The following is a 27847-nucleotide window of genomic DNA, read 5'->3' as shown; positions in this document are numbered from 1 at the left end:
CAGTAGACGTAAAGTGACTTGCCTGTGGTCTTTCAGCCAAGGAAAGGGAGAGCTGGGACTAGCACCCAGGCAGGGGCTCTGAGGTCTGTGTTTCACCTCCCTGCCTGAGGTCTGGCCAGGGCCTCCTGGGACTTAGATACCCTAAGGTTCCTTCAGACACTGCCCACCTGCCTTATCATAGGGCTCAAGTCTTTCTCCCTGATTCCTCTCAAGAGGACTGAGATCAGGTACAGCTGGGTGTCTGTGACTAATTGAACAAACCTGGAAACGATGGATCCAGAGCTAAGAGGGCAAGAAGCATAGACCAGCTGTGACCAAGAGTGTGGTGCTCAAGGTGAGAGGGGTCCAGGAGAGGATTCAGGGTCAGAGAGCCCACCCTAGGAGAGAGGGATGTGGCCAAATCTTCCAGCTTCTCATTATCTTCACTGTTGTGAGGGTAAAGATTGTGAGCCAAAGGTGGGGAGGGAGAGGAGGATTGGGACCTCTCACAGCTACTTCTTGTTCCCATTCTCAGGGCAGGAAGCCAGAGGACACCTGAAATCTCACCTGCCCAAGCCTCTGGGGGAGCCTGGCCTACCCCCTTCTGGCCATGCAGTGCTGGGGTGGGTCAGCCCCCAGGACAGGGAGCCATAGCATATTTTCCCTACAGGTGCCGGGGTCTCCTCTGGCACCTTCCCTACCACTCCAGAGGACATTGCCCTGCGCCTGGGTGTCCCCTCTCCCCTTCCTGCCTACCATAATTTGGAGCCAGGGCTCAGTCAGGCCTGGGGTCAGGATCCTCTGGTATGTCAGTGAGAGGCCTTGGGCTGTCACTTATTTTCAATGGACTCAGCTTCCCCAGAGCTTCAGGGAGGAAGCAGGAAGCAGCAGCTTCTGGAACCTCCCAGGTTTACCAGCCCCAGGTGTGAACAGCAACCAACCAACCAGGGCAGGTGAGAGGTGAGGCAGGTTGAGGTGGGGGGCTTCTCCATCCCTCTCCACTTCTGCCCTCCCTCTCCCCATGTTGAGCAGCTGCAATTTTAGGATTCTGAATCTGAGGTCCTAGGCATTAGGGATTCAAGCAATTCCCAGCTTCCAAATTTCCAAAAGTGGATCCTGAGTTTAGAGAAACGGAGACTCTGTGCCACACCTTGGCTGCTGGTGCCAGACAGATGAGGACGGGAGAGTTTCTCAGAGCTGCTTGGGGGTGAGTGGCCCACGTGGCTGCCAGGCTCTGTGTGCTCTCTGCACCCACCACCCCAGCATACACACCCAACTGCCCCCTTTCAAAAAGTCTGAGAACCAGGCCCTGCAAGGGACGAGGAAGTAGCCCTCTTGGGGTGTGGGGAGAGGACAGACAGCGGCCAGGCCTCCTTTTCATTTATTTGATGGTGGCGGGGCTGTCCTGGATACCAGGACAGGATTGATGGGAGGCCCCAGGAGGGCTGGTGGCTGGCTGGGTCACGGAGCGAGGTCTGGGCCACACTGCTGGGCAAACCAGGTACTCCTGGGACAGGATGTGGTTCAGCAGGCCCGGGGCCAGCCTTGGAGGGTTAGTGTAGCTAACAGACCTGAGCCCAGGAGTCTGAAGGGGAGACATTGCCCCTCCTCAAGGGGCAGGGAAGCTGGGCCTTGGCTGGAGCCTTGGAGTGTTTCACAGTGCCTCCCCCACCTCCTTCTGGTACCCACCTGGGCCTGTGGGCACAACAGCTGCCCTGAAAGGGCCCTGGGCATAGAGCAGGACCTGCCCCCTCCTGGAAGACTTCCTGGCTGGGTGAGCCCCTTCCAGCTCCGCATTCCACTGGGGGTGCTATGAGTGTGCTTGTGTGTGTGCCCGTGTGCACTTGGACCCAGATGCATCCTTGAAGGTCCTGTGCTTTTGCCTACGTGTGGTGTGATCAGCATTCGATGTCTCACTGGGTTGGGGTAGGAGGTGCTTGGCTCTGCACCCCTTTAAATGTGAGCTTGGTGAGGCTTTCCCCCACTTGAGTGGGGTCCTTCTTCCAGATGGGCCACTTTGTGGGTCTGCAGCTAAAATTCAACAATTTGTTCCCCAGAGCCTCCCTAGCCTGCTGGTGAGAAAGGGGCCTCCGTGAGGGCAAGGTTGGGGACTGAGCCTTACCAGATGACAACAGAACAGCTCTGGAGTGGGGTCTCTCTTGCTTGGTGAAGGGGTGCCAGAGCTCCAGCTAAAGGCCTACCTCTCCCCTCAGACTAAGCCTGTTCCTGCTCCTTCTGTCTTCCTAGAAGATGAACCTGCTAAGCCTAGGGAGGCTGAAGATGCAGGGAGTGTCTAGTGGTTCTGTTCCAGGACATGAACCAGGACACTCATCTGCCTCTACTGCTTGTGGCCTGAAAACCCACATTTCTCAGTGCAGGGTTGCCCTAGTCAGCTCACCTGGAGGAGGGGAGTTGCTTCAGCATCTCTGAGGTCACCTGGGAGGAACTCCTCCTCTCAGGGGTAGGGGCTCAGGCTGGGGGTGCCTGGGCCCTTGTCTTGACTTGTTGTGTGACCCTGCTTAGGTTGTTGAATCTCTCTGGGGCTCACTTTCCCCTTCTGGAAGTAGGAATGGTTGGATGAGGTGATTCCTATATGCCTAAGGAGCAAGAGGTTGGGGGGTTCCAGGCAGAGGGCACAGTATCATAAGCAAAGTCCTGGAGGTAAAGTATCAGACAGTGGGATTAGGAGGAATGAGACTGGAGAGGAGGAGTAAGCTTCAGGAACCAGAGGGTGGAGCCTTTGAACCACATTGGATAATGGGGAGCCATGGAAGGGGTAGACAAGCAGGGGAGAGGCACCTGCCTCGAATCGGGGTGGGGGTGTTGGTCTCAGAAGGTCAGAACCACCTGGAAGTCTGGGTGGTTCTGACCTTCTCTGGGGAACAGTTGAGGGGTGGGCAGCTCAAGGGGGTCTGAGAGTCAGCACTTTCCTGTGTGGGTGAGCCCCCACCACCCAGCAGTGTTTATCGGCCAGCACAGCAGGAAGTGGCTGCGGCGGCTACAGAGGTGGAAAGAACTGTCAGGCCCAGCCATGGAGGGTGCCAAGGAGTCTCTGAGTTGAATCTTTGACTCCTGTTGCCTCACCCAACCATTTCTCTCCCTACCCATGTCACAGGCCCCTGTCCCAAGCTCCTGACCCGGGTGAGCCAGGCCTTTGTAGATGTCCATCCATCCATTCCACCAGTGGCCGGACACGTCTAGCCACTGGGGATAGAGCTGTGAATGAGACAATATCCCGGTCCTCCAGTTGAGACTGACAGTGAACAGTGTCCAATAGTGATACATGGGATGCTGGAAACGATACAGGGTCAGGAGTCTGATGGGGGTACTTTTTAGGTAGAATGGTCATGGAAGGAAGGCCTTGTATTTGAGCAGGTGCTGGGAAAGTATGGCAGTGAGTCGTGTAGATGTCTGGAACAGCTTCCGGGCAGAGGAGCTCCAGTGCGCAGCCCTGAGGTGGAGCACAAGGAGAGGGTGGAGGAACAGCAGGGAGGTGGGAGGTGGGAGGTGGGAGGTAGGCGGTGGGCGGTGGGCGGTGGCAGGGAGAGACCTAGTGGGCCATGCGTGCACTGTCTTTGGCTTTCTGTCTGAGGGAGGTGGGAAGTCACTGGGGAGCGAGAACTGGTCAGACTTGGCATCTATGTTGAAGGCATACATTTATTCCTCCCAAGCTTGCAAGGTGGAGCTGTTGTAATCCCCATTATACAGATGATGAAACAGACTCAGAAAAGTTATGTGAATTTTCTTTCTCACAGCACTAGGAACCCCTGCCTGCCTGCCTGTCTGCCTGCCTGTTGCCCTATGCTCGGTCCCCAGAGGACCCTGGTGCCGTTCATGGCTTCCTGTTGTCTGAACAGTAAGGGCGAGTGTCTTAGCATGGCCTTCAAGGCCCTTCTCAGCCTGCACTCATCCTCCCTCTCCTGCCTGACCTCCCTGCTCCCTGCCTGTTTCTACACTGTCCCCTCTGAGAAGATAGAGTGGAAGGAGGGGCCCAGGTAGCTCTTGGTTCAGATTCTGGCTCCTGTGTCATTTTGGGCAAGTTACTTAACCTCTCTGAGGCTCCGTTTCTTCCTCATCTGTAAAGTGGGCTAAAGCTATCCACTTTCTAGATTGTCTAGAGAATTATATGAAACTAGGGGCCTGATGCATGAAGATTTGTGCAAGAATGGACCTTCCTTCCCCTGGCTGCCGGCACCACCCTTGCTCCGGCCCAGAGCCGCTTTTCCACCTTCCCACGCTGCCCAGAGGCCCAGAGCAGCTGGGGCGGTGCAGAACGCCTGCATCATCGCCATGGTGACGATGCAAGCGTCCTGGCCCCAGCCACTTGGTGCCTGCATATGCAAATTAACCCACCATCTTTGTTGGGTTAATTTGCATACCCACTCCTGGTGGGTGTCGCGAAGGTACGGTCAATTTGCATCTTTCTCTTTTATTAGTGCACATAGGCCATGTAACATGTTTAGCACAATGGCTGGTAGATGTTAAGTCCTCCATAATCATGACCTTTAAGCAGGGATGGCTGGATCAGATAAGTGGGTTAGAATGTTCCCTGTGAGCTGGAGAGGAGAGGCCTAGTAAGGACTCTCTCCTGTCTGTTACCTGATAATATAGTGGAGGACGCAGAGGTCACACATCAATTGCAGGCCTGAGCCTGTGGGGCTGGTCCCTCATCTCCTTCTCCCTTCTGGCTCCTGCCACGCCCATCTGGTCACCTTCACCCCAGCAACAAAGGCAGCTTCCCCTTTCAGATGCCAGCAGCATTGGGCCGCTTATCTTCTGGTTTCTCCATTTCAGGGGGCACAAGTGAGGGGGCAGGTTTGGGGCCCTGTTCTCTTAGGCTTCTAGTTCTGGGGTACAGAGGAACCCTCCAAATCTATCCTCCTGGGTGAGCACATGTCAGGTTCCTGGTTAACTCAGAAAGCATGGAGTCCAGCAGCCTTCTCTTCCCCTCCTCTGTCAGGGCTCAGGGCCAGGAGTGGTGTGTGTGGTGAGGGTCCCAGCATGTGACTGGTTCTGTCCACTCCTGCTGCCTGGGAGTCTGTTGTCAGCCCTGTGTACTCCTATCCCCTTTGTGGTTAGCCTGTTTCTTCCTGTTGTTTTTTTTTTTTTTGCCTCATTTACAGTGTTAAGAGCCCCCCACCCATCTTCCCAAGGCAGTCAGTGGTCACAGAAGATCTTCCTGCAGTTACCTATAGCATCTCAGGCCCCCCCATGGCCAACACCTTACAATCTTAATTTTATTTTATTTTACTGATTTTTAGAGAGAGAGGAAGGAAGGGGGTTAGAGAGACAGAAACATTGATGAGAGATAAACATCATCTATTGACTGCTTTCTGCATGCCCCCTACTGGGGATTGAGCCTGAAACCCAGGCATATGCCCTGACCAGGAATCAAACTGTGACCTCCTGGTTCCTGGGTCAATGTTCAACCACTGAGCCACGCCAGCTGGGCTTGGCCAGCACATTTGATGGGGGAGACACTCGCTGCTCTGCCTGGGAAGTCCCCAGCCCAGTAGGATGTGTCTGTGACTGAGGGGCAGGGGACCAGTCCAGAGACCTGGTGCGAGTGCCCCAGGTCTGTCTCCACAGGTGTTGTGGGGCTGGTGGGGTCACACATTAAAATGGGAGGGCCTGCGTGAGGCCTGAAGAGTGAATGGGGGAGTAGGGAACATGGATGTGGGTCAGGGCTGTGGGTTTAGGGTTCCGGTTAGGAGCTCTGCCTTGTGGCAGGTTAGAGGTATAGGCTAGAGAGTGTCCTGGCCACAGGTGAGGGAGGGGCAGGAGGCAGGGAGGAAAGCCCAGGGGTTCAGGCAGGCTGGGGAGGCCTGGGGTGGATGGGGGTAATGGGGTTAGAGAAGAGGGTGATGTGTCAAAAACATGATAATGAGGAGGCAGTTAGGGGGAAGGGGAGGGAGTGGTCCAGTGTGATCCATTTGGAGGTGGGGATACATAGTAGAGGGGAGGGGGATTCTTATGTCATAGACTTTTTGACAAGGCTATAAACCAAACCATTTGACTTCCAGCTTCATTTATTTGCAAGTGACGGACTTCAGACATCCACACTGCATCCTCACTCACACCTTACTCCCTATCAGACCCTCTGCAGGGTGAGGCTTGGGCTTCAGGCACCTCTGGGTGAGGTTTAGGGGAATGTGGAATGAAGGTCAGGGCAAGGGTGGGGACAGGTGCTCTTAGAGGACAGCCCATAGGCCTTGGAGTCTCGTGTTTACTAAGGACCTCAGTCTAGTTCCCCTTTGAAAGCCCGTGGGCTGCACTCTGCTGCTGCCCTCTCGGTCCCTGGCGAGGGGACCTCATTTGATAACTGTGTCTTAGATCTTTGGGAGGATAAGCCAGTGGGGGGAGGGAGCAAGCTTTGGGTCTCAGTTTCTCATTCTCTAGTCTAGATGGCCCAGGAAACGAGCCGTTCTGTAAAGTAAATTCTCTTAGTAGTCTATCCGTGTTATATTTAAAGTCATAAAGCTACTTTATCATTGACAGATTGAGGAACAAGCTGGAACAAACTCAATCCTAATAGACTTAAATACTTCTATATATTTTTCCTTCTCATTATACAAGTGATACACAACTGTAAAAACTTTAAAAAGTATAGACATGAAGGTTGTAGAAAGTGATAGTCTTTCAAGATTGGGGTGGGAGTTAAGGCTAGGCCTGAAATTGAGGTCAGGGATGTCCAGGGTCACTTAGTCTTTAATGCCCCTTGGTCATTAATAAAGTGGGATTTACTGCTCCAAGGAGGTTGTTAAACTATCCTCCCTGTCACCAAAACATCCGCTGTGTGTGGGTGTGCACATTGCGTGCTGCCTAAGGGCACCTGGTAGGTGGGGACAAGTGGAGAGCTGGGAGAGGAGGACTGAAACCCAGCTGTCCTCTTCGCTTAGCTGCAAGCCCTGGTGTGGGGCTCCTGAGGGAAGAGGCCTTTAGATGTCCCTTCCCAGGGTGGGAAGAGGCATTTTTTATTTGCTCAAAGGCCCCGTGTAGGTTGGAGGCAGGCTTGCTTTATCCAAGAGAGGAGCTGGTGAATTCATTGTGGGATGGGGAATGTGTGGTGCCCAGGGCCACCCCAAAGAGGTCCAGGGGGTAGTGGGGTGTCTAGTCTAGAGCCCTGCAGAGGGACATGGCTGGAGTCTGGGTGTGGTAGTCATTGGTATCCGAACTCCAAGGTGCAGGTTAGAGCCTGGCTACAAGACCATCAACAAGGGCCCCTTTTATCAGGAGCAGCAAGGCCTTGGTGCTAAGGACTGGAGGTGTCTCTTTTAATAGCCCAGGAGTGAGCAGATGACCCATGTGGCCTCTAGTACGCACATGGTGACGTGTCACAGTCATCTGGATGACAGCCATGCTTTGTGGAGGGAGAAACTGAGGCTCAGAATGTGACATGACTTGTCCAGGGCTTTAGGCGAGAAGTGGTGGAGCCAGGACTGGAACCTGGACTTGCCTTGTTTCCTGCAGGGAGGGGCTCTGGCCTGTGTCCCCAGCTCCCCACTAGGTGGCTGAAGTGGCTCTTTAGGCACCTGGGCCCTGGGCCCCCCCACTCAGTGCTCACTAGCCTGAGGGCTGCTCCTTGGCAGCCCCCACCACTCCTGGGATACCAGAGCACAGACCACACCACACATGGGATGGGGCAGAAAATTGGTGCCAGGGTGAGTGACAGGGCAGAGATTCAGGGCTGGGGTTAGGCAGGAGACTCCAGGGTGCCTCCTTGGTACCAGTATGCAATGGCCACCAGTCCCTGAGAGACAGAAAATAGGCCCCTGGGCCCAGGGTGAGTGAGCTGTGCACCTGCTGCCTTGTCTGGGCTGGAGGGAGCTGGCTTCTGCAGGGGGGCGGGAGCCACTTCTGCACCCTCTGGGCTGCGAACCCAACCACCGCCCAGTTCCTCATATCTAAGGGAAGTGTCTCCAAGGCCTCTTGCCTCCATTAGTGGAGTCCTGAGAACGCCCTGCAGACCGAGGGTGGCCCTGCCCATAGGTATCCCCTGGTGACTGGGCTGGGGGGTGGGGTGGGCTTAGAGGGTGAGGGGTATTGGGCACTGGGGGGCTCTGAGGCACTTGTACATAGCCGAGTTGTTGGTGGGGAGTGTGGAGACTGAAGGCTGAGTGTGTGGTGGGGCAGATCTGTGTGTGGCTGCTAGGTCCGGTGGGAGGTATGTATCCCTGGAGGTGGTGTGAGGTGTGCCTTTGTGGTATGGGTGGGGTGGTTTGAAGACAGGGCCTGTCCAAAGCTGGATGGGTGGGGTTCTTGGTTCCTGTGTCGGGAGCTCTGAGGGGTTTCCTGAGGTCTGGGCACTGGAGTCCCTGCCCAACCTGTCTGGTGTGGGGGGCTGTGCAGGGGAGGAGGAAGTGGGGTGGGTAAGCTCAGGCCTGAGGTCTGGACACTGGGGTCCCTGCCCAACCTGCCTGGTGTGTGTGTGGGGGGTGCTGTGCAGGAGAGGAGGAGGGGTAGGTAAGCTCAGGCCTCAGCTCTGGACCCTGGGCCTGCCTTTTCCCTCTTCCGCTCTCCCACACCGTTGGGCCTTCCTCTATGGCTCTGTGTAGAGGGGGATCTGAAGATGCAATCGAGGAAGGGTCTTGGCTGAGGGGACTTGAGTGCTGAGTGCAGGAGGGGTAGGACCTTTAAGGCTGCCCTGCCCTAGGCCTGACTAACTCATGCAAATCCGAGTGCAGTGGATGCTCACATCCGCATGGTCAGCAGACTCTGTGACCACCCAAGGGAGGGTCCCCAAACCTCTCTGGGTGTCACTACTGTTTTCACATTTCCCGTTCCTGCTCCACTGAAATCTCCCGTCTCTGCATCTGTCAGGTCCAGTCCCATCCCTTGGCTTTGCACACTCAGTTTCCTTTGCTTGGCAGGGCAACCTCCTATGTATCCTGCAAGGCCCAGTTCAGGAGTGCCCTCTGGAAGCCTTGCCGACTCCACCAGATAGAAGTGGTCACGTCTCCCGAAGGCCCTGTTGGCCCTAGCAAGTGACCTGGGCAAGTTTCCACCTCACACAGCCTCCATGAAATGGGGTAAAAATGCCAGGCCTTGGGATTGTTTTGAGGAAACTGAGATGAAGGTGGATCACTGGCAGGGGCTGGGCATGAAGTGGGCACTTAGAAAATGAAGGAGACGGGAGTGTACCTGTCCTTGAGCTCTGGGCCACCTTCCTGCTAGACTGTCGGAATTGGTGTCCCTAGTCAGTAGTGGGCAGGGATGGCGCGGGGGAGATGCTGGGCTGGGTCAGAGAAGGAGCAATGAGGTTTTAACTCTGCCCTCGGGGGTTGAAATGGTAGAGGACAGAAGGGTCACAGCTTTTGCTCCAGTAAGAGGGACTCAGGCCAGACCTGAAAAAGGACTGGCTGCCAAGGATTAGAGATTCCAGATGACCCTTACTTACCTCTGGACTGAGTGCCCTGTGGACCCAGTCAGGTCCTGAGCTCTATGGTGGAGGGCAAGGGGCACAAGAAGGGGTGTAGACTCACAAGGGTACCCCAGGCCAGGTTGGAGGTTGGGTGGAGATGGACCCCCACCAATGGAACAACCAAAGATAGAGCGGGAGCAGTTGTGAGCTGCATGGCCCAGTTTCCAAGGCCTAAGAGCCTGAGGGTAGTCTAGGAGAGCTTTCTGGAGGAGGCAGTCTGGAATCAGTGCCTGAAGGTGGGAAAAATTTGGGGGGCTCCCAAGTGCCAAGCTGGTGCCTGATGCAAAAAAGTGAAGTGGGCCAGCCCAGCTGGCTGGGGCTCGGGGCATGTCACGGGCAACTTGGGCAAGTCACTTCCTCCCTGTGGGTGTTTGTTTCTTCATCTGTAAACGTCAGGGCTGGAGTAGGTCGAATGACAGGCCGAGCAGCTGAACTTGAGGGCACTGGGAACACCGAAGGGCTTTGAGCAGGGGTGGGACAGGGGTTGGCAGAGCAGAGAGGTGATGGAGGGAGACGGGGGAGAAGCAGGGGCAAGGTAGAATGGTGGGGTGTTGAAACCTGAGTCGGGTCTTTGGGTGGGAAAGGAGGGGAACCCCCCAGCTTTTGGCTATGTTGTCGCAACAGGATGACGCTCCCCTCTGCCCTGGTCCCTGCTTCCCTGGGGGTGGAAACTCAGTGATGTGTCATATGTCATAGCAGCTGGAGGGCTTAAACCTGGGGTGAGGGATGTTTCAGGATTAGAGTGGAGCAAGTGAGGCACTTGCCTCCAGTGCAAAATGAGGGGGGAGAGTGCGCAAAAATCTTAGTAATCAAGATAAATAATATATTTTTAAAAAGCAATATTAATGAAAAAGTTCAAGATAAACCAAATATCCAAGTTTTATTATTTTTTAAAAATATTTTTTTATTGATTTCAGAGAGGAAGGAAGAGGGAGGGAGAGATAGAAACATCATGATGAGAGAACCATTGATTGGCTGCCTCCTGCACGCCCCACACTGGGGATCGAGCCTACAACCTGGACATGTGTCCTGACCTGCCCTGACCTGCCCTGACCAGGAATCGAATTGTGACCTCCTGGTTCATAAGTCAACGCTCAACCACTGAGCAACACTGGCTGGGCAAAATATGCAAATTTTAAACAAAGAGGTTCAGTACTGGCAATTCTTTCTTTGCCTCAGGCTCTAGTATGGCTCAGTAGGGTATTGCTCCAAACTTTTTTTTTTTTTTTTTTTTTTTTAAGGAGCTGCCTACTCTGGAAAGCCTTCCCTGACCCCTGGCCTGGTGAGGGACATGTAAGCTGTTTCCGCTGGCTGGGTGTCATCTGACCCCCTCCAGCCTGAGGTTCCTATAGGGCAGGTCTGAGGTCTGGCTCATGCTTCCAGTGCCTTGAATGGAGCTGTCCTAGAAGGTTGTGAGTGTGAAGTCCTGGAGCCTGACCTTGATCTGAAGCCTTTAGTGTGGGAATAGGAACTTGAGAGAGGCCCAAGATGGGGTTGGGCCCTTTGCAGGGACAGCAGTGGTTTCCTCTTTTCCAGCCCTGGCCATTCCCTTAGGGTGGTTGGGGTCATCATCAATCAATCCCTGTTGAACCCTTAGAATAGGGCCCAACCTATCGAGCAGGGGCTCAGTTAATGTTTTTCATCACTTTGTGAGAGGCAGTGAGCAGTGAGGTTGAGAGTCTAGAGCTGCACAATCCAACAGAAATATAATTCGAGCTATAAGTGCAATTTAACTTTTTCTGGTGCACATTAAAAAGAAACATGAAGTTAACAATATACTTTATTCAAATAACATGAAGTTAATAATATACTTTATTCAAATAGCCAAAATAGTATAGTGATTCTGTTATGTAATAAATAGAAATTTATTGAGATATTTATATTCTTTTAAAAAATATTGTTGAAAATATTACATGGGTTCCCCTTTCTCCCCCATGATATATTTATATTCTTGTTTTTTGTACTAAGTCTTCAAAACCCAGTGTGTATTTAATGCAGCACACTTCATTACGCAGCCACATCTTGAGTGTTCAGTAGCCATATGTGGCTGCTACTGGCTACCGTCTTGTCTATACTGTATTCAAGCTGCCCCTTTCCTAGCTGTGTGACGTTGGGCAAGTTATTTAATCTCTCTGTGCCTCAACTTCTTCATCTTCAAGTATGAAGTGTGTACTTCATAAGGTTGCTGTGAGGATTAAATAAGATAATAAAAAGTGATTAGGGCTCTGGCTGGTGTTGCTAAGTGGTTAGAGCATTGGCCCGGGGACCGAAGGATTGCAGGTTCGGTTCTAGTCAAGGGCACATACCTGGGTTGCAGGTTCGGTTCTAGTCAAGGGCACATACCTGGGTTGCAGGTTCGATCCCCGGCCAGGAGTGTGCGGGAGGCAACCAATTGATGTCTCTCTCTCACATCAATGTTTCTCATCTCTCTCTTTCTCCTTCACTCCCTCCCTTCCACTCTCTAAAAAAAGTCAATGGAAAAAATATCCTCAGGTGAGGATTAAAAAAAAAAAAAGGGGGGGGGGGCTGTGGATTAGGTACCTAGCATACAGTAAGGACTATTTATGTTGTCTATTATTCTTTTTTAAAATCATCATTTGAGTAGCATTGCCATTATTTTGCCAACTCAGTATTTGAAGTACTAATTACTTAAAATTTATTTTTAAAATACTCACTTTTAAAATATATCCCTAGTTTAGCTTCATCCTAAGAAATAATTGTGGAGTCTACATGAGATAAATACCTGCCTAGTACATTAAAAAGCCACCGTGCAGAGCCCAGCAGTTTGCCATTGACCCTGCCCTCGCGGCAGGAAAGGTGTTTCTGCCCAGGACCTGCCCATTCCACCCCCTTCCTGAACAGAGGCCGGCCTGAGCTTGCTTGCTGGTGCCTGTCCTCGGGGATGGCTTGTTCTCGCCTCTTGGCTGGAAACACCTCTTTTGGCCCCACCCATGGTTAGGAACAGGCCCCTGGGCTCTCTTGCCCCTGCCTCAGTTACAGGTCCTTTGTTCCCACCCCACTGATGGCTCCCAGGCTTAGTGGAGAGAGCCCTGCCTCCCTGGGTCTCCCCAGGGTCCCCCACCTCTCTCTGACAGGCTCTGCGTTGTGGGGAGGAACTGGGTCAGTCATGGAGCTGCATTACACCCTCCCCGTGTCGTCCCTGGGGACAGTCAGCTCCTGGCCAGGCAGTAGTTTCTATCACAGCCCGTCCCCTACACATCCCAGCCACGGGTCCTTGTGGAGGGCCAGAGAATGAGGAGTCTGGCTCCCCTTTACCACCTGTGTGGCCTGTAACCCTGGGCAGGCCTGTGTCTGCCTCCTCACCCCTGCTGGAAGGCCTGGCTTCCATTAGGCTCCCTAACCCTTCCCTCCTCTCCTTTCTCTTCCTCTACCCTCTTCTATGTCTTTCCATTTGTCCAGGTCTCCTTTCGCTTCTCGGGAACACTCCCGGTTTTCCCTCCTACAGATCTTGCACATTTCTCATGAAGTTTATTGGTGTTTTATATTTTGTGATACTATTGTAAATGGAGTCTTTCATTCTGGTTTTTACCTGGTTATTGCTTATAAGTATCGATCTCTGTTATATTACTTTTGAATCCAACTCACTTCCCTCTCTTTTCTTTTCCCCATCCCTCTCCCCCTTCTTCCTCAGCCTTCTTCCCTCCATCCTCCTTTTCCTTATCTCTCATCTCCCCCTCCTCCTTCTGGCGTCCCTCTGTTCCAAGTGGCCTTGCCTCATGGACTTTCTCTTCTGTTCCAGTCCTTGCAGCTCCCACCTCAGGCCAAGATGAGCAGCTGTTCAGAGTAACGGGAGGACCCGTGTCCTGGGCAGCCCAGCAGGTGAGTCGGAAAATGGGAAGGGGAAGGGGCCTGGGTGTGGCAGGCCGAGCCCCAACATTGAGGTCGGGGAGTAGGCTTCATGGAGGCAAGACCTGAGGTCCCATTGTCCATTTTGAAAACTGAGGTTGAGAGGCAGAGAGAGGGTGAGGCCCAGAGACCTTGAGAAGAGCCTCCCGGGAGGGCTGTGAAAGGTGGGAGGGACGGGGACCATCGGGTGGGGGGTGTTTGTGAGTGTGTGGGTGTGTGTATCTGTAGCTGCTTATGTGATTCCCTTCTGTGCCTGGCGAGCTACCATCTTTCTCATTCCCACATGATCACGTTATCTTTTAAACTGTAGTCATATTTTTGAAAAATAGCACAAAATTAAAAAGATAGAGGATTTAGTGAAAGGTAACTTTCCCTCTCTTGTCCTCCAAGCTGCCAGTACTCCTCCGCAAAGGCAGTTTCTTACAAAACCATCCAGAGGTATTTTTGTGTGTATGTGTGCTATATATATGCGTTTCCTTTTTCTTAAATTTATTGAGGTAACATTGGTTAACTGTATAATTAATTTATAATTACATAAATTTCAGGTGTACAGCCTTATATTTTTATGTCTATATACTCTATTGTATGCTCACCACCCAAAGTCTGGTTTCTTTCCCTTGCCGTATATTTGACCCCCTTTACCCAATTCACCTTCCCCACACCCCCTTCTCTGGTAACCACCGTTCTGTTGTCTGTATCAGTGACTTTGCTTTGTTAGTTCATGTGTTACGTTTTTTATATTTCACATGAGTGAAATTGAACCGTTTGTGTCCTTTTTCTTCTGACTTTCTGCACTTAGCATAATACTCTCAAGATTCATCCATGTTGTCACAAATGGCATACTTCCTGTTTTTTATGATTGAGTGCTATTCCATTGTACATATCTACCACATCTTTATCCATTCATCCATGATGGACATATAGGTTGTTTCCATGTCTTGGCTATTGTAAACAATGCTGCAGTGAACATAGGGGTACATATGCCTTCACGAATAAGCGTTTCCATATTTTTGGGTAAATACCCAGAAGAGGAATTGCTGGGTCATGTGGTATTCTTATTTTTAATTTTTTGAGGAACCTCCATACTTTTTTCCATAGTGGCTGCACCAATTTACATTCCCACCAGTAGTGTACGAGGGTTCCCTTTTCCTCCAACACTTGTTATTTCTTGCCTTTTTAATAATAGCCATTCTAACAAGTGTGAGGTGATTACCTCATTACGGTTTTGATTTGCATTTCCCTCATAACTAGTGATGTTGAGCATTTTTTCACATACATTTTCCTATAAAACAGTTTTACATTATAAAATACTTTTTTGCACCTTGCTTTTTCACTTAACAATATGTCGTTGGTATCATTTTATATTAACTTTAGACTGGGTAATTTTAGTTGGGATTGTGCTAGTCATAGCTTAATTAATTCTGGAAGAACCGATGTCTTTATAATGTTGAAAGCTGGCTTATCTAAGACATCGAATGTGTTTCTGTTTGTGTCTTTCTTTGGTCCCTCAGTAACCTTTAAAAAAGATATTTGCATAGTTAAAAATGTAGGTGAGAGAAAAGTTGTGGAGTGGGAAGGCTCCCCATCAGCTAGAGGTAGGTCTCAGGGAGCTGATGGAACTTGATCTTCAGGTTCTTCCAAGACCCAGGGAGGGGCCCAGGCAGTGTGTGCCCATGGTCATGTGTTCTTGTACATTTTTACAAAAGTAAGCTATTCTTTTTTTTCTTTTAATTAAAAGAAAATTTTACATGGGATATAATTGGCACACCACATTATATTAGGTTCAGGCATATAACAGTGTTTCAGTATTTATATATATTGTGAAATAATAAGTAAGATATTTTGTATTCTTTTTTTTTTTAAAGAGAAACACCAATCAGCTGCCTCTTACACACCCCCTACTGGGGATGTGCCCGCAACCAAGGTACATGCCCTTGACCGGAATCGAACCTGGGACCTTTCAGTCTGCAGGCCGACGCTCTATCCACTGAGCCAAACCGGTTTAGGCGATATTTTGTATTCTTAAAGAAAACATCTAAATTGGATAAGCTTTAGGTCCCGAGAAGTCTGGCTTTGGATCTCCTCCCTCCTTGGCCTTTCAGCCTTCATTTTTCTTTCTCAGAGGCAACCAGGCTTAGTGGAGAGGGTTTAAGCAACCTTGTCTCCTCTGTATCTTTTCAGAGATGTTTTCTGCATTTACTAGTAGATGCATACTGATCTATTCCCTCGTTTTTCTTTCACATAAAAAGCAGAATGTTATATATATTGTTTTATAGTGTTCTTTAGTCACTTAACAACATATCTTGGAGGTCTCATATCAATTAGAAGGAGTTTCCTCATTTTGTACAGTTGCTCAGTATTCCACTGTATGACTACAGCATAATTTAGTTAACCATTCTCTGGTTTGTGGATGTTTTGGTTATTTCTAACCTTTTGTTCTTTCACACAGTGTATAGTCATAACCGTCTATGTATGTCTTTGGATATGCACCAGTAAGACTGCAGGATAAGTGTCTAAGGATGGCTGGATCAAGGGCAGAAGCACTTGGGGTTTTCACACCTGCTGTGGCCTTGCCCTTCCAGAGGCATGCTAGCCTGCCAGGAGAGGAATGCCTCACCCGTCACCACGTAGTATGGGGAGGTGTCATTCTTTTCACCTGTGTAAGAACCATTTATATTTCCCTTTCTGTGAATTTCTCTGTTCATATCCTTTGCCCATTTTTTTTTTTTAGGTTATTGACCTGTTTCTTTATTTTTAAAAAATATTTTTATTGATTTCAGAGAGAAAGGGAGAGAGGGATAGTAACATCAATGATGAGAGAGAATCATTGATTGGCTGCTTCCTGCACACTCCTACTGGGGATAGAGGCCGAAACCCGGGCATGTGCCCTGTCAGGAATCGAACCATGATCTCATGGTTCATAGGTTGACCTCAACCACTGAGCCACGGCGCCTGGGCCTGTTTCTTATTTTTAGGCGCTTTTTAGTTTTTAGGAAAGTTAGTCCTGTGATGTGAATGGCAGATAACTCCTACTTTGTCATTTCTCTTTTGGCTTTGCTTATGGTGTTTTTTTTATAACGCAGGAATGTTTGGTTTTTATATAGTAGAATATTTCACTTTTTTTTATTCTTCTAGGTCTGTATCACTTCCAAAAGGCTTTTGCTCTCTGAGATGATTTTTAAAATCCTTTTATGTTTCTATTTTTTTATAATCAAAACTTTGATCCTTCTGTAATTGATCCAACTTAGTTTGTTTCTAGACTGCTCCCAACAACTTAATAATCCATCTAGTTTGAATTCCTTTTATTGTATACTAAATTCTTATATGTAAGAATTTTTAAATGTTCTGTTCTGATTAATCGATCTGTCAAGATGCTGGTAACATGTACAGTCATCCCTCGGTATCCATGAGGAATGGGTCCCGTGGATACCAAAATCCACAGATGCACTAGTCTCTTATTTAAAGCAGCAGAGATTAATGCATGCAGTCAGCTCTCTGCAACAGTGGATTGAAAATACGGAGGGCTGACTGTACTGTTTTAATTACCATGGCTTTATATGTTTTAATATGTGGTGAGGCGGATTCTTACTCTTTACCTTTCCTTTCCCTCACCCTCTGCTTCCAAAATTTTTCTGGATCTTCCTGTTTGCTTATTTTTCCACATTGACTTTCAAGTCAGCTTGTCTAGCTAAATAAAAGATCCTGTGTGTACTTAATAGGGTTGTGCATATTTATAAATGAGAGAGAGTTACTACTATCTTTATGCTGTCTTCTGTCTGGGAGCATACTGTGTTTTTCCATTTGTCCAGGTCTTCTTTTCGCTTCTCAGTAACCCTCCAAATTTCCCCTCCTACAGATCATGCCCATTTCTCAGGAAGTTTATTGGTGTTTTATATTTTGTGATGCTATTGTAAATGGGGTCTTTCATCCTGGTTTTAACCTGGTTATTGCTTATCAATATTGATTCTGTTATATCACTTTTGAACCCAATCATTTTACTAAATTCTTTTATTTTTTGTAATAGTTTCTCAGTTGAGCTAATTGGATTTTCCAACTCAGAATTCATATTATTGGTAACTAATATATTGTTTATATCTTCCCAATTTTTATTTATTTATTTAAAAATTTATTGATTGATCTTAGAGAGGAAGGGGGAGAGAGAAACACCGATTTGTTGTTCCACTTATGCATTCATTGGTTGCTTCTCGTGTGTGCCCTGACCAGGGATCTGAGCCTGCAACCTTGGCGTATCGGGACAACACTCTAGCTAACCGAGCTCCCTGGCCAGGGCCTTCTTCCCAATTTTTATTCATTTTTGGTCTCTAGAACTTGCAGAGCAATGTGAATAACAATAATAGTAGTGAAATGGATATCATTGTCTCATTTCTGACTTTAATGGAAGTTTTTCTATTGTTTTTTTCATTAAGCAAGATGCTGGTGTTTGGTTTAGTTAAGTATCAATCTACTTTTATTTTAATACGATTTTTATTTGTTTAAGTAACCTTAGTATTGAGTTTTATCATACGCCTCTTTTGTGTCTGTGGAGATGATCAGATGACTTTCCTGTTTGATCTGTTAATCATCTCTTCGAGTCATCTATTTATTGCTCTTGCCAGGCCAGGAGCTCTTGAGTTCAGGGATGGGACCTAAGTCCCCATTGCCCAGAGCAAGGCTATTTTGAATGAACAAATGAATGAATGGCCTTTCCTATACATTACTCCTTCCCCCTTTGGTAGTGGGAGGACCCCACAGGCTGTGTGATGCTGGGTGGACTCACCTCCTGGGCATTCTACTTCCTCCTGGGGCATGCAAGTGGGGTGAGGCTCAACCCCTAGACTAGGCCTGCTGGGGGACCAGCCTTTCGTATCCCTCAATCCTACCCATACTTGCTAAGCCCCTGGGCCTAGCCCTCAGCTGGGAACTGGTGCCTCAGAAGGAATTGGGCCTTTACCTAGGTCTTGCAGAGGGAGGAAGTGTGTGTGTGTGTGTGTGTGTGTGTGTGTGTGTGTGTGTCCGTGTGTGTGTGTGTGTGTGTGTCCGTGTGTGTGTGTGTGTGTGTGCGTGCACACCCCATTGGCCAGCCTCGCAGCTGTGGCTGAGGCTGTGGATAGGGGTGAAGGGTGGTACCATCCCTGGAGGTCCTGGAAGGCCCCTTAGAGAAGCCATGAACTTGGTGTTAGGCAGCCACAGGGGTGGGGTGCCTGGTTTCAGGTAGAGGGAAAAGCCTATGTGTTCAGAGACCTGGCAGTAGTTGGCCTTGTCTGGCACATGCGGCATAGGGGAGAAAGCTCAAAGATAGAGCTTGACCCCATGGCATGGGAGAGCCACAGGAGGAGGCTGGTTGGGGAGCCACACCTGGGCAGCCATGCTGCTGCCTCTGACCCGTGCCCGTCTATCTATTCCAGGTCTGGACAGAGCCCTGCTGGCAGGAACCATGACAGAGGCTGGGGATGCAGCACTGTCAGTGGCCGAGTGGCTGCAGGCACTGCACCTGGAGCAGTACACCGTGCTCTTTGAGCATTATGGACTGGTGCGGGCCACAGACTGCCGAGGCCTCAGCGATGCCCGCCTGGTGGACATGGGTGTACAACTCCCTGGCCACCGTCGCCGCATCCTGGCTGGCCTGCTCCGTGCCCATGCACCTCCAGCCCCAGCACCCCGCCCTACCCCACGTCCCGTGCCCAGGAAGCGTAATGTCTTCCGCCCACTGCCCGCACCCACCACCCCACCTGAGCCACTGCCCACGACCAGAGAGGATGAGGGACCACCCACTGTCCCACCCATCCCACCCCGGAGGAGCTGCCTTCCTCCTGCCTGCTTCTCTACCCCTTCCTCAGCTGTCCCAGACCCTGCGCTGCCCCCGCTGCCTGCCAAGCGGCATTTGGCAGAGCTGAGTGTTCCACCCGTGCCCCCTCGCACTGGGTCTCCCCGTCCACCCGTGAGGTGAGTGGATGCTGTCCACGGAAGGAGGTACATGGGCAGAGGATCCTAGAGGGTGGAGGGGGAGTTTGTGGCTTTTGGCACTGCAGTAAGAAAGGCACTTTAGTGGAGGAACAGCATGTGCAAAGCTCAGAGGTGGGAAGCACCTTCTAGTTTACTCTGGGCAGACACTGTACTTAACTGTTGGGTGAGTGAGGGTGAGGCTTGTGGATGGTGCTGGTGGGATGTGCTGTGAAGGCCAGGTGGACAGCCAGGAAGGTTTTATGCAAAATGATCTGATGAAAGCTGAGTGCTAAAAGGGTCTGGCTGCTAATGAGGTTGATGGGGGAGGAGGCACAGGGCCAGGTGAGGCCCCCCGCCTGCCCCCCCGACTCAGGCAATGTGAGAGAAATAGGCAGATTGGAGCAAGATGTTGTTTCTGGAATGGACAGGACTTAAGGACAGCCAGGGTGTGAGTGGAGAGGACATGGGGAGCCACAACAGCGTCCAGGTTTCCATCTTGGGTGGACAGTGGTGCCATCACTGATCTGGGGACCCAGGGATACAGGGATAGCAGTTAGTGTGGGAGGAAGTCTAGAGTTCAGGGTGGGGCTAGTAAGTAGGAGATACTGGGGGGGCGGGTCAGGCTGTGTTCTGGAGTCAGTAAGTAGCGTGTGTAGGAAACGGGGAGCCTTGGGTGACGAGCTTGTGGGGGAGCAGGGACTGCCCAGGGCCTGGTGCTCGTGCTCTGTCTCTCCCCTTTACACTGAGGGATGCTTCTTAGGCCTCATCCTACTTGCCCTTCCTCCTCCTCAGAACTGTTTTCTCCCCTGGCTCCTGGTACTCCTTGTTTTCTTGAATTTCCTCCTATTTTTGTGGACATTCCATTTAAATATTCTTCACATGTTTGTTCAGGGGTGTAATGGAGATTTATTGTAGCACTCAGATCTAGCAGCCTAATCTGGGAAGGCTTCTTGGAGGAGGAAGAGATGTACAGAGAAAGGTCTCCTGGTCCCTATTATGGTTGGGCTCTGTGCTGGGTGTTTTGCTTACATTATCTCATTTGATCCTGCAGCAAGCCTTCTGGGGGATTTGTGTCCCGTTTTCAAGCAGAGAAACAGCCTCCGAGAAGGGAGGGGAACACTGGCTAGATACATGCCAAGTACATACTCAGGGAGTCCCTGTGAGGAGGATCTGGGAGGTTTTCCCTATCCAGAGAGAGGCACTGAATGAGGGGCCTTGAAGGCAAGCTAGGACTGTGCTGTTTTGAAGTCTGATTGGTAGAAGCATAAAAAGGGTTTGTGCCTTTCCTGGGTTCATACAGCTGGGGACAGTACTAGGGTCCCCCAGGAGCCTGGCTTGCCGTTTAGATAGGCGTTTCCTGGTGTCATTGCGCCCTCTAGTGGCCATTGTTCTCCATGCAGGAGTAATTTCTATTTCCTTTAATGCCATCATGGGTCGGTCTCTCTCTCTCTCTCTCTCTCTCTCTCTGTCTGTATGTGTCTGCCTGTCTCTGGGGTGGGGGGTGTGGAGGATAGGATTGGGTAAACAAGGACAGAAGATAAGTCCCTGTTTACAAGGAGCTCACAAAGGCTGAGGAGGCAAAACCCACCGTGGGAGAGTGGAGGTCAGGATTTTTGCTTGGGAGGCAGGCCTAGCTAGCTTTGTGACTCCCATTAGGAGCTGCTCTTTGTGTTTGTTTCCCCCTCCGGTACCCTCCTTGGCCTTTCATGGTCCTTCTGGTGCTGACAGCTGAGTTCAGGAGATTTGCTGGGTAGAGCTAAAGTCTGTGCACTCCCCAGGGTACCAGCCTCTGCTCTCAGAGCCTGTCTGAACTTAAGCCCTTAGCCAACCTCTGGGGGAGGCCAAGCTTCCTTGGTTAGGAATCTGGCCCCTTGTAGTGAGCAGATCCGAATTGTGGGCATCTGTAGTCCTAGTGCTCCCAGGATGTGCAAAGTCATTAAAGCCCATTAGTAGAAAAATTCATGGCAGCTCAAATATGTGTGCCAGGCGAAGGCCGGGCAGGGTAGGAGCCAGGATGGGCCCTGATTGGCTACCCCATCCCCTTACAGCTCCTGTGAGAGGCATGGTGGGAGATTTCTCGATTGGCCTGTCCTGTCTCCCTTGCAGGAGTCCCCGCTTCCCGATCTGGCCTTCCTGTTCTTGCTTGCACCCTCCAGTGATGGGTATCGCACTCTCTCAATCTTAGGGTCTCTTACACCAGATCCTGTGAACATTACTGGCCTGGCTCCAGCCCATTACCAGGCTCCCTAGCGGGACTTGGGATTTTCTGCTGTGTCTGCATGTGTGTATTCTTGAGATAGTGACTCCTTTGTGCAAGGTGTCAGGGCAGTAGTGTGTCTGTATTTACACATCCGCACAGGTTCTAAGGGGGGTGATGTGTGATCTTAATATGCCATTTCAGTGGTGACTTGCAAGTTCACCAGAGCCCTGTGCACATACATGTGCCTGTGCGTGCTGGAGTGGTGAGGACTCCAACAGCTCGAGTCCGTTTTTGAGTGCTCATGCGGTGGGTGGTGAGTTGGCAAGTGTAGTATTAATGCGCTGTTAGGTATGAGCCAGTGTGTGTACATGTGTGTGCGGGTGATGTCAAGAGGAGTCCACTAGAATGTCACCTGTAGGGCTGAGAGCCATGTGGTTTTGTTTATCGCTGAATCCCTGTCATCTGGAACAGTGCCAGGCGCCTAATCGGCCCTGAGAAAGTGTCTGTTGTGAGTGAATAGAATGTAATGTAAATATCTGTGTTTTCCAATGGTCTTAGGCTCTACAGCAGCGGTTCTCTGAGAACCGCTATCAAGGTCACCTAAGACCATCGGAAAACACAGATATTTACAATACGATTCATAACAGTAGCAAAATTACAGTTATGAAGTAGCAACGAAATTAGTTTAATGGTTGGAGGTCACCACAACATGAGGCACTGTATTAAAGGGTCGCGGCATTAGAAAGGTTGAGAACCACTGCTCTATACTGTTGCCTCAGTGCCCACTGGACACTGAACAATATAGGGTTAAGGCCCTGAGCTCACCACCCTAGATCCCTTCCCACTGCCCAACCCATGCCACCCCAGATGTCTTGGAAAGGGAGAGGCCTTCAGAGGAGAAAGGCAGAAACCCAGCAGGGATGGGGTCCCTTCTGCCTCGCCCCAGCTGGGTCAGGACTCTTAGAACCAGGCTCAGTATTCTGTTTGGCCTCGGAGGACGCCACTTTTACCCCAAAGGGTCTGCACTCCTAACCTTATTTAAAACTGTAATAGGGAGCTTGCTGACGAGTCCAGAGATGCTGAGAGATTTGCTCAGAGTCACATAGCCCAGCAGATGGAAGCCGATGTTCAGACTCTGCTCCTGGCCTAGGGCCCAGTCTACCCAGCTCCAGGTCTCATAGATGTGAACCCTCTGAGCCTGCTTCCCTGAGAATGTCAGAGGGGTCATTTCTGATCAGGGTTCCAGGGTCACTGCACAGAGTCTCTCCTGGGTTGATCCGGGCCTCAGTTTCCTCCTCTGATCCTTGTATGCCTGGAGATACCTTGGAAAATGGAATATTTGCCAAGAGAGGGCAGCTGCCAGCTGGAGTTACACTGCAAGGCCCCCTCCCTGTGCCCTTGACTACCCTGCAGCTCAGCCAATACACATCCTTCTGAAGGCTGATCACTTGTTGCCGTGGCAGAATTTGCTCCCTTTAAAGAGCCTCTTTCCCAGTCTCTCTGGGCTTCTTTGTGGCGGTGGGGAGGGGCCAGCCAGGGGCAGGGCTTCCTGGGTGTCCCTGCAGTGAGTCCCTGCTAGATGGCACTGGGGTGGTTTGCCTCATTCCAGCTTGGGATGGGGGGAGTGGCGGCGGGGGCGAGAGGGGGGGCACTGGGGCGGGGAGGAAGTGTCTGCCCCGGGGGATTCTGGGTGACTTTTCTTTCTTTCTCAGTGTTTTCAGGAAGTGTGTGTTTTGGCCAGGGCTGCAGGGGTGGGGGAGGCAGAGAGTAGGAAGCCAAGGGAAGCCAGGGCTGGATGCAGAAACACACACACAGACACACACAGGCACTCACTCCAGTTATACACAGAAACACAACACACAGACAAGTGATCAGAGATACAAATCACAGGCGCCACCTGGACCCAGATTTAGATTCAGACATACCCAGGAATCAGGTGCCAAGAACTCTGCGAGACCAGCCCAGGTTGGACACGGACTGGCTGGGCAGGCACACAGCACACTTGAGCATACGCTGGTCCCGCCTGGTCAGAGCTGTGGGAGTCCTCAGGCTCGGGGACCGGCAGGCATCTGAGGGTGAGCAAGGGGCAGCCTTGGGCTGGGCTTCTGGGGGGAGAGGGAGGTGGTTAGGCGCCTCCTGAGGGCCTGGGCAGGCAGGAATCCCTGTTCGTCTGCCTGTCTCTTCTGGGCTGTGTTTTCTGTTGTGTTCTCTTCCCAATCCCACCCCCCCCTTTTTTCCTCAAATTATTCTTTCACCTTTCCCACATTTTCTGTTTGTTTGTTTGTTTTCTTTTACACTTTCCTTTTCTCCTTTTTTCTCTTTCCTCCCTCTGCCTTGAGATTTCCAGTTTTCCGTCTCCCCATGGCCTCTCTCCGGGGTCAACTGAGAGCCCATGGCACCTGTTTGCTGGGCCACACAGACTGCTTCCCTATGGGGTTTCTGCCCCTTAGGTACCTGGTGCTGATCTCCTTAGTTCTAGCTCCCCGCACCCCACTGAAGACTCTCTCAGCAGGCGTAGGTGGGCTTCTCTCAAGTTCTAGTTCAAGGGTGCAGTGACTCTGGGCAGCTCCTACCTGAATACCCTTTCCTCCCCTCCCCGCGCCCCCCCCCCCCCCCCGAGTCCAGGGTGATAGGAAGACCTGCCAAGGACTGGCATTTATTTGGCCTGGTTCTTATCCCTCCCTCTGGAGCTGGTAGTGTGGTTGGTGGCCTATGTTGTTGGGGGCAGGGCTGGCCTCCCCTCCCCCCAATTGTTGTGCTTTTCTTATGAACTCAACAACTCTGTGCTTGGGTCACTGGGGATGTAGAGATGCTTCTGACCAGGTCTTGTCTGTGCATCCAGTCCTGCCCTGTGTCCTCGGCTCATCTTCCGTAGGGCTTAGCAGACATCTGCATCTTATCCTGCCAGGCCAGCCCTGGGTTGGGCAGTTGGGGTGGAGGGAAAGGCTCAGGACAGTGTGAGCTCCCTGAGGGCTAAATTTCCTCCCCGTGCTCCCCTCTAGAGCCAGCACAGGGCCCGGCCTGGGAAGCGTGTGTAGCTGCCATGGGACCCAGGCCTGTGTCTCCTCCTGCCCATACAGCAGGACTGGCCTAGGAGGAAGCTCTGTGTTGACTTGGTGGTAGATGAGCCATGAAGGCACAATAGGCTGTGTGAGCTTAGAGAGGTGGGCAGTTGGGTGGACTTCCTGGAGGAGGAGGTGTGTCCTGAGCACAGTGGAGTTGATGATCTGGGTCATAGTGGGATTAAATGAAAAAAGGCCCCCAGCAGAACGCCTGGCACATAGTCGGTACTTAGCAAGCGTAGCTCTTGTTCCAGAGAGAAGTGTTAAGGGCTCGGTGAAGCCTTAGTTTTGAGGGTGGATGCCAGGTTAATTGGGCACTGCTCTGTGGAGGATTGAGGGAGCTGCCGACCTTCTCCAGTGACCTGGAAGTGAGAGGTGGTGGTTATTCAGTCATCAGGCACACTCACTGAGGTCCCCCTCTGTGTTGGGTGAGGCCGTGGCATGGAGAGGGATTGGCCTGAGGGGACTCACAGCATGTGCAAAAGCTACAGATATTACATCTAAGCAAGTGAAACGCCAGGAAGGCCTTTCTGTGCTATGGCCCGAGCAGAAGTAAACAGAACAATACATGCTGGAGGGGGTGACCTTTGGGTCTCATAATGGAGAAGGAAGGACAGGAGCAGCTGTGGAGGAAGCAAGAAGCATAGGACTGAGGCCTTGGCCTTGTGTAGCCAACGAATGAGGAAGCGGGCAGCTGGGAAGGCCTTCTTGTGGGGACAGGATAGGAGACAGATGTGTTCAGATTGCTGGGCCTGACGCCACTCCTTGGCCCTGCTGGTGAGAGTGCAGGAGCTGGGATTGACCTGGGTCCCTCCATGGCCTGTGTGACACTCTAGGGCCGTGGTCGGCAAACCGCGGCTCGCGAGCCACATGCGGCTCTTTGGCCCCTTGCGTGTGGCTCTTCCACAAAATACCACGTGCGGGTGCGCACGTACAGCGCGATTGAAACTTCGTGGCCCGTGCGCAGAAGTCGGTTTTCGGCTATCAAAGGAAATTTCAATCGTTGTACTGTTGATATTTGGCTCTGTTGACTCATGAGTTTGCCGACCACTGGCCTAGGGGGAAGGTCCTGACTGTAAGACTGGGGCTCTTCTTCCAGCAGAGCCTTCACAGGAAAAGGACTATGTGCCAAGAAGGCAGGAGCAAGGGGGGCCCTCATGAACCTCCAGACTTCAATCTAGCCACCTCCTCCGGGAAGCTTCTGGCTCACCCCTGCCTGCCTACCACAGTTCTCTGTCAGTTCAGTGAAGCAAACATTGACAGACACAACTACACTGAATGATTAGAAGGGTGGAGGCTGGAGGAGCCCCAAGGGGCCTCATCCCAGCCTGGGACATAAGAGGAGGCACAAAGTGGAGGAGGAGGATGTATGATTTGGGTTTCTTGAAGGAGGAGTCGGAGGTGGCTGGACAGGAAAGGTATTCCAGGTGGAAGGAACAGCATATGTAGAGACCTGGAAGTATGCGTTTATGGAATGCAGCTCACTCAAGGGTGGCTGGAATGTGAGTGGGGGATGAATTCAAGGCCAGCCTGAGATATTCAGACTGCCCCACTCTGCGGCCCACCTGCCCCTATGGTGAGACTTAGTTCCTTTTGCCAGAGATTGATGTAGACAGAAAGATATGAAGGGGGAGAGTCAAGGGCCACCCTGGAGGAGAAGGAGACTATGAAGCAGGTAGGTTTCTGGCCCGACCTGTAGGGCCTGAGCCTCCTTCAGCCATAACCAGGGTGAGAAAGTTGTGCTGATGACATGTGGGGGTGGCTCTCCTTACTGAATGATCAATAACCCCGGAAGCAGATCAGAGAGGAAACTGAAGCTCAGAAATGAAGTGACCTGCTTTGCGAGGTCACAAACTGGTGAGTGGTCAAGCTGGGATTTCAGCCCAGGTCTGTTAGCTAGAGCGACCACACACACGTCATTTTCTGGCACAGCCCCTATTAACACCTGTTGGCATGGCATAGTTATTAATAGTGCCTCTCAGCAATATTCTGGTGTATGCAATTATATGGTCCCCCTACTCTTACCCATTCTGGCTTGGGACCCTCACATGTGTCCCAACCCCTCCGTGTAAAGTAGGCTGTGTGTATTGGCCCTAATCCAGTAAGACAAACCTTAAACATAGACTGAGAGCCCAGGCTGGGGTGGATCAGCCCCTGCCCATGAGTGCCCAGTCTTGCTATGGCATAGTGGGGAGAGCAGATGGGTCCACATGTCACTTGGATAGAGGAGAAAGGGACTGACAGAGCAGGGGAGCCACGGGTGGAGGCCGGGGAAAGCAACTCTGTATCGATATCTCAGAGGCTGCCTAGAGGCCAGGCCTGTTGAGCTGTGTTTGTGTTTTGTGTACAGATGGGCTTTCCATGGACAGATGGTAGGGAGAGGGCAGTGAGGAAGAGGGAGCCATTTGAGCAAAGACGTGGCAGTAGGACACTGAGCAAGCACATGCTTAGGTTGGGGCTGATCTTCTGGTCTATGGGTCACAGGTCAGTGGGCAACATCCCAGCTGGGCCTCAGCTGCAAATTGGAGCTGGGGCTGTTCTTGGGCATGCAGGCACTGAGTGGCTAGGATTCCAGCTGGGGCTGGAGCACTCTACGGACTCTGTCCCTTCCCCGGGGGTTTTCCCACATGCTGTGCTTTCCTGACACCACTTCTCCTTTTCTGGGCTTGGCCCTGACTCAGCACAGCCTGGTTCCTGTGGTAGGCAGGCAGGGGTGAGCCAGAAGCTTCCCGGAGGAGGTGGCTAGAATGAAGTCTGGAGGTTCATGAGGGGCCCCTTGCTCCTGCCTTCTTGGCACATAGTCCTTTTCCTGTGAAGGCTCTGCTGGAAGAAGAGCCCTTTGCACCTGTTACCTCTCCCTTCTTGCCATGGTCACAACAGGTATCAGAGCTGTGATCACATTCCCTCTTGGACCAAACATCAGCTCCAGAGCTGCCTAGATTCTGAGTTGGGGTGGGGCGTGAGGAGGTCAGCCTCAGAGAAGCCCTCAGATCCTGGCTGTGGCCTCATTTGCCTCACACTGGTGATTGAACTTGCAGGCGGTGATGCTAGACTACCTGGGTGTAAATCCCAGCAATGGGATGGAGGTCGAATTACTTTGTGTCTCTTGCCTCAGTTTCCTCAGCTGTAAAGTAGAGAGAACAGTAAGCCATACCTTATAGAGCCCTTGTGATGAGTAGCTGAATTAACTCATATGAAGTACTTTGAAGACCGTTGGGAATACACATACACACACAATAAGAATTAATTAATCCAGGTGTTCACTTATTTCCTAATGCCTGCTGAGTGCTGGGCTCACCATGGTGCATAGGGTAGTGTGGCATTTGCCTCAGGGAGCCCACATGCTGGGGAGGCCTCAGGCTGGGCAGATGGTCA

The 27847-nt window shown here is 51.3% G+C and overlaps 1 protein-coding gene across 6 annotated transcripts in view; it reads left to right on the top strand.

Annotated features, from left to right (window-relative positions):
• Nucleotides 1–27847, top strand: part of ARAP1 (ArfGAP with RhoGAP domain, ankyrin repeat and PH domain 1) — a 63016-nt gene that overhangs the window by 4116 nt on the left and 31053 nt on the right. For 4 of the 6 annotated variants that reach the window (XM_079787577.1, XM_079787576.1, XM_079787575.1 and 1 more), the window contains exons 2-3: nt 13161–13240; nt 18673–19210. In XM_079787577.1, the coding sequence (XP_079643703.1) occupies nt 18702–19210 (509 nt within the window). In that variant the 5' untranslated portion in view covers nt 13161–13240; nt 18673–18701. Of the gene's footprint in view, nt 1–13160; nt 13241–18672; nt 19211–23115; nt 23486–27847 lie in introns of those variants that run through there. The other 2 variants (XM_079787579.1, XM_079787578.1) reach the window with 2 other exon arrangements.

This window comes from Cnephaeus nilssonii (assembly GCF_951640355.1).
Source record: "Cnephaeus nilssonii genome assembly, chromosome: 13".
Lineage (NCBI taxonomy): Eukaryota > Metazoa > Chordata > Mammalia > Chiroptera > Vespertilionidae > Cnephaeus > Cnephaeus nilssonii.
Note: the sequence above shows the minus strand (reverse complement) of the source record. Positions and strands in the feature narration are given on the sequence as shown.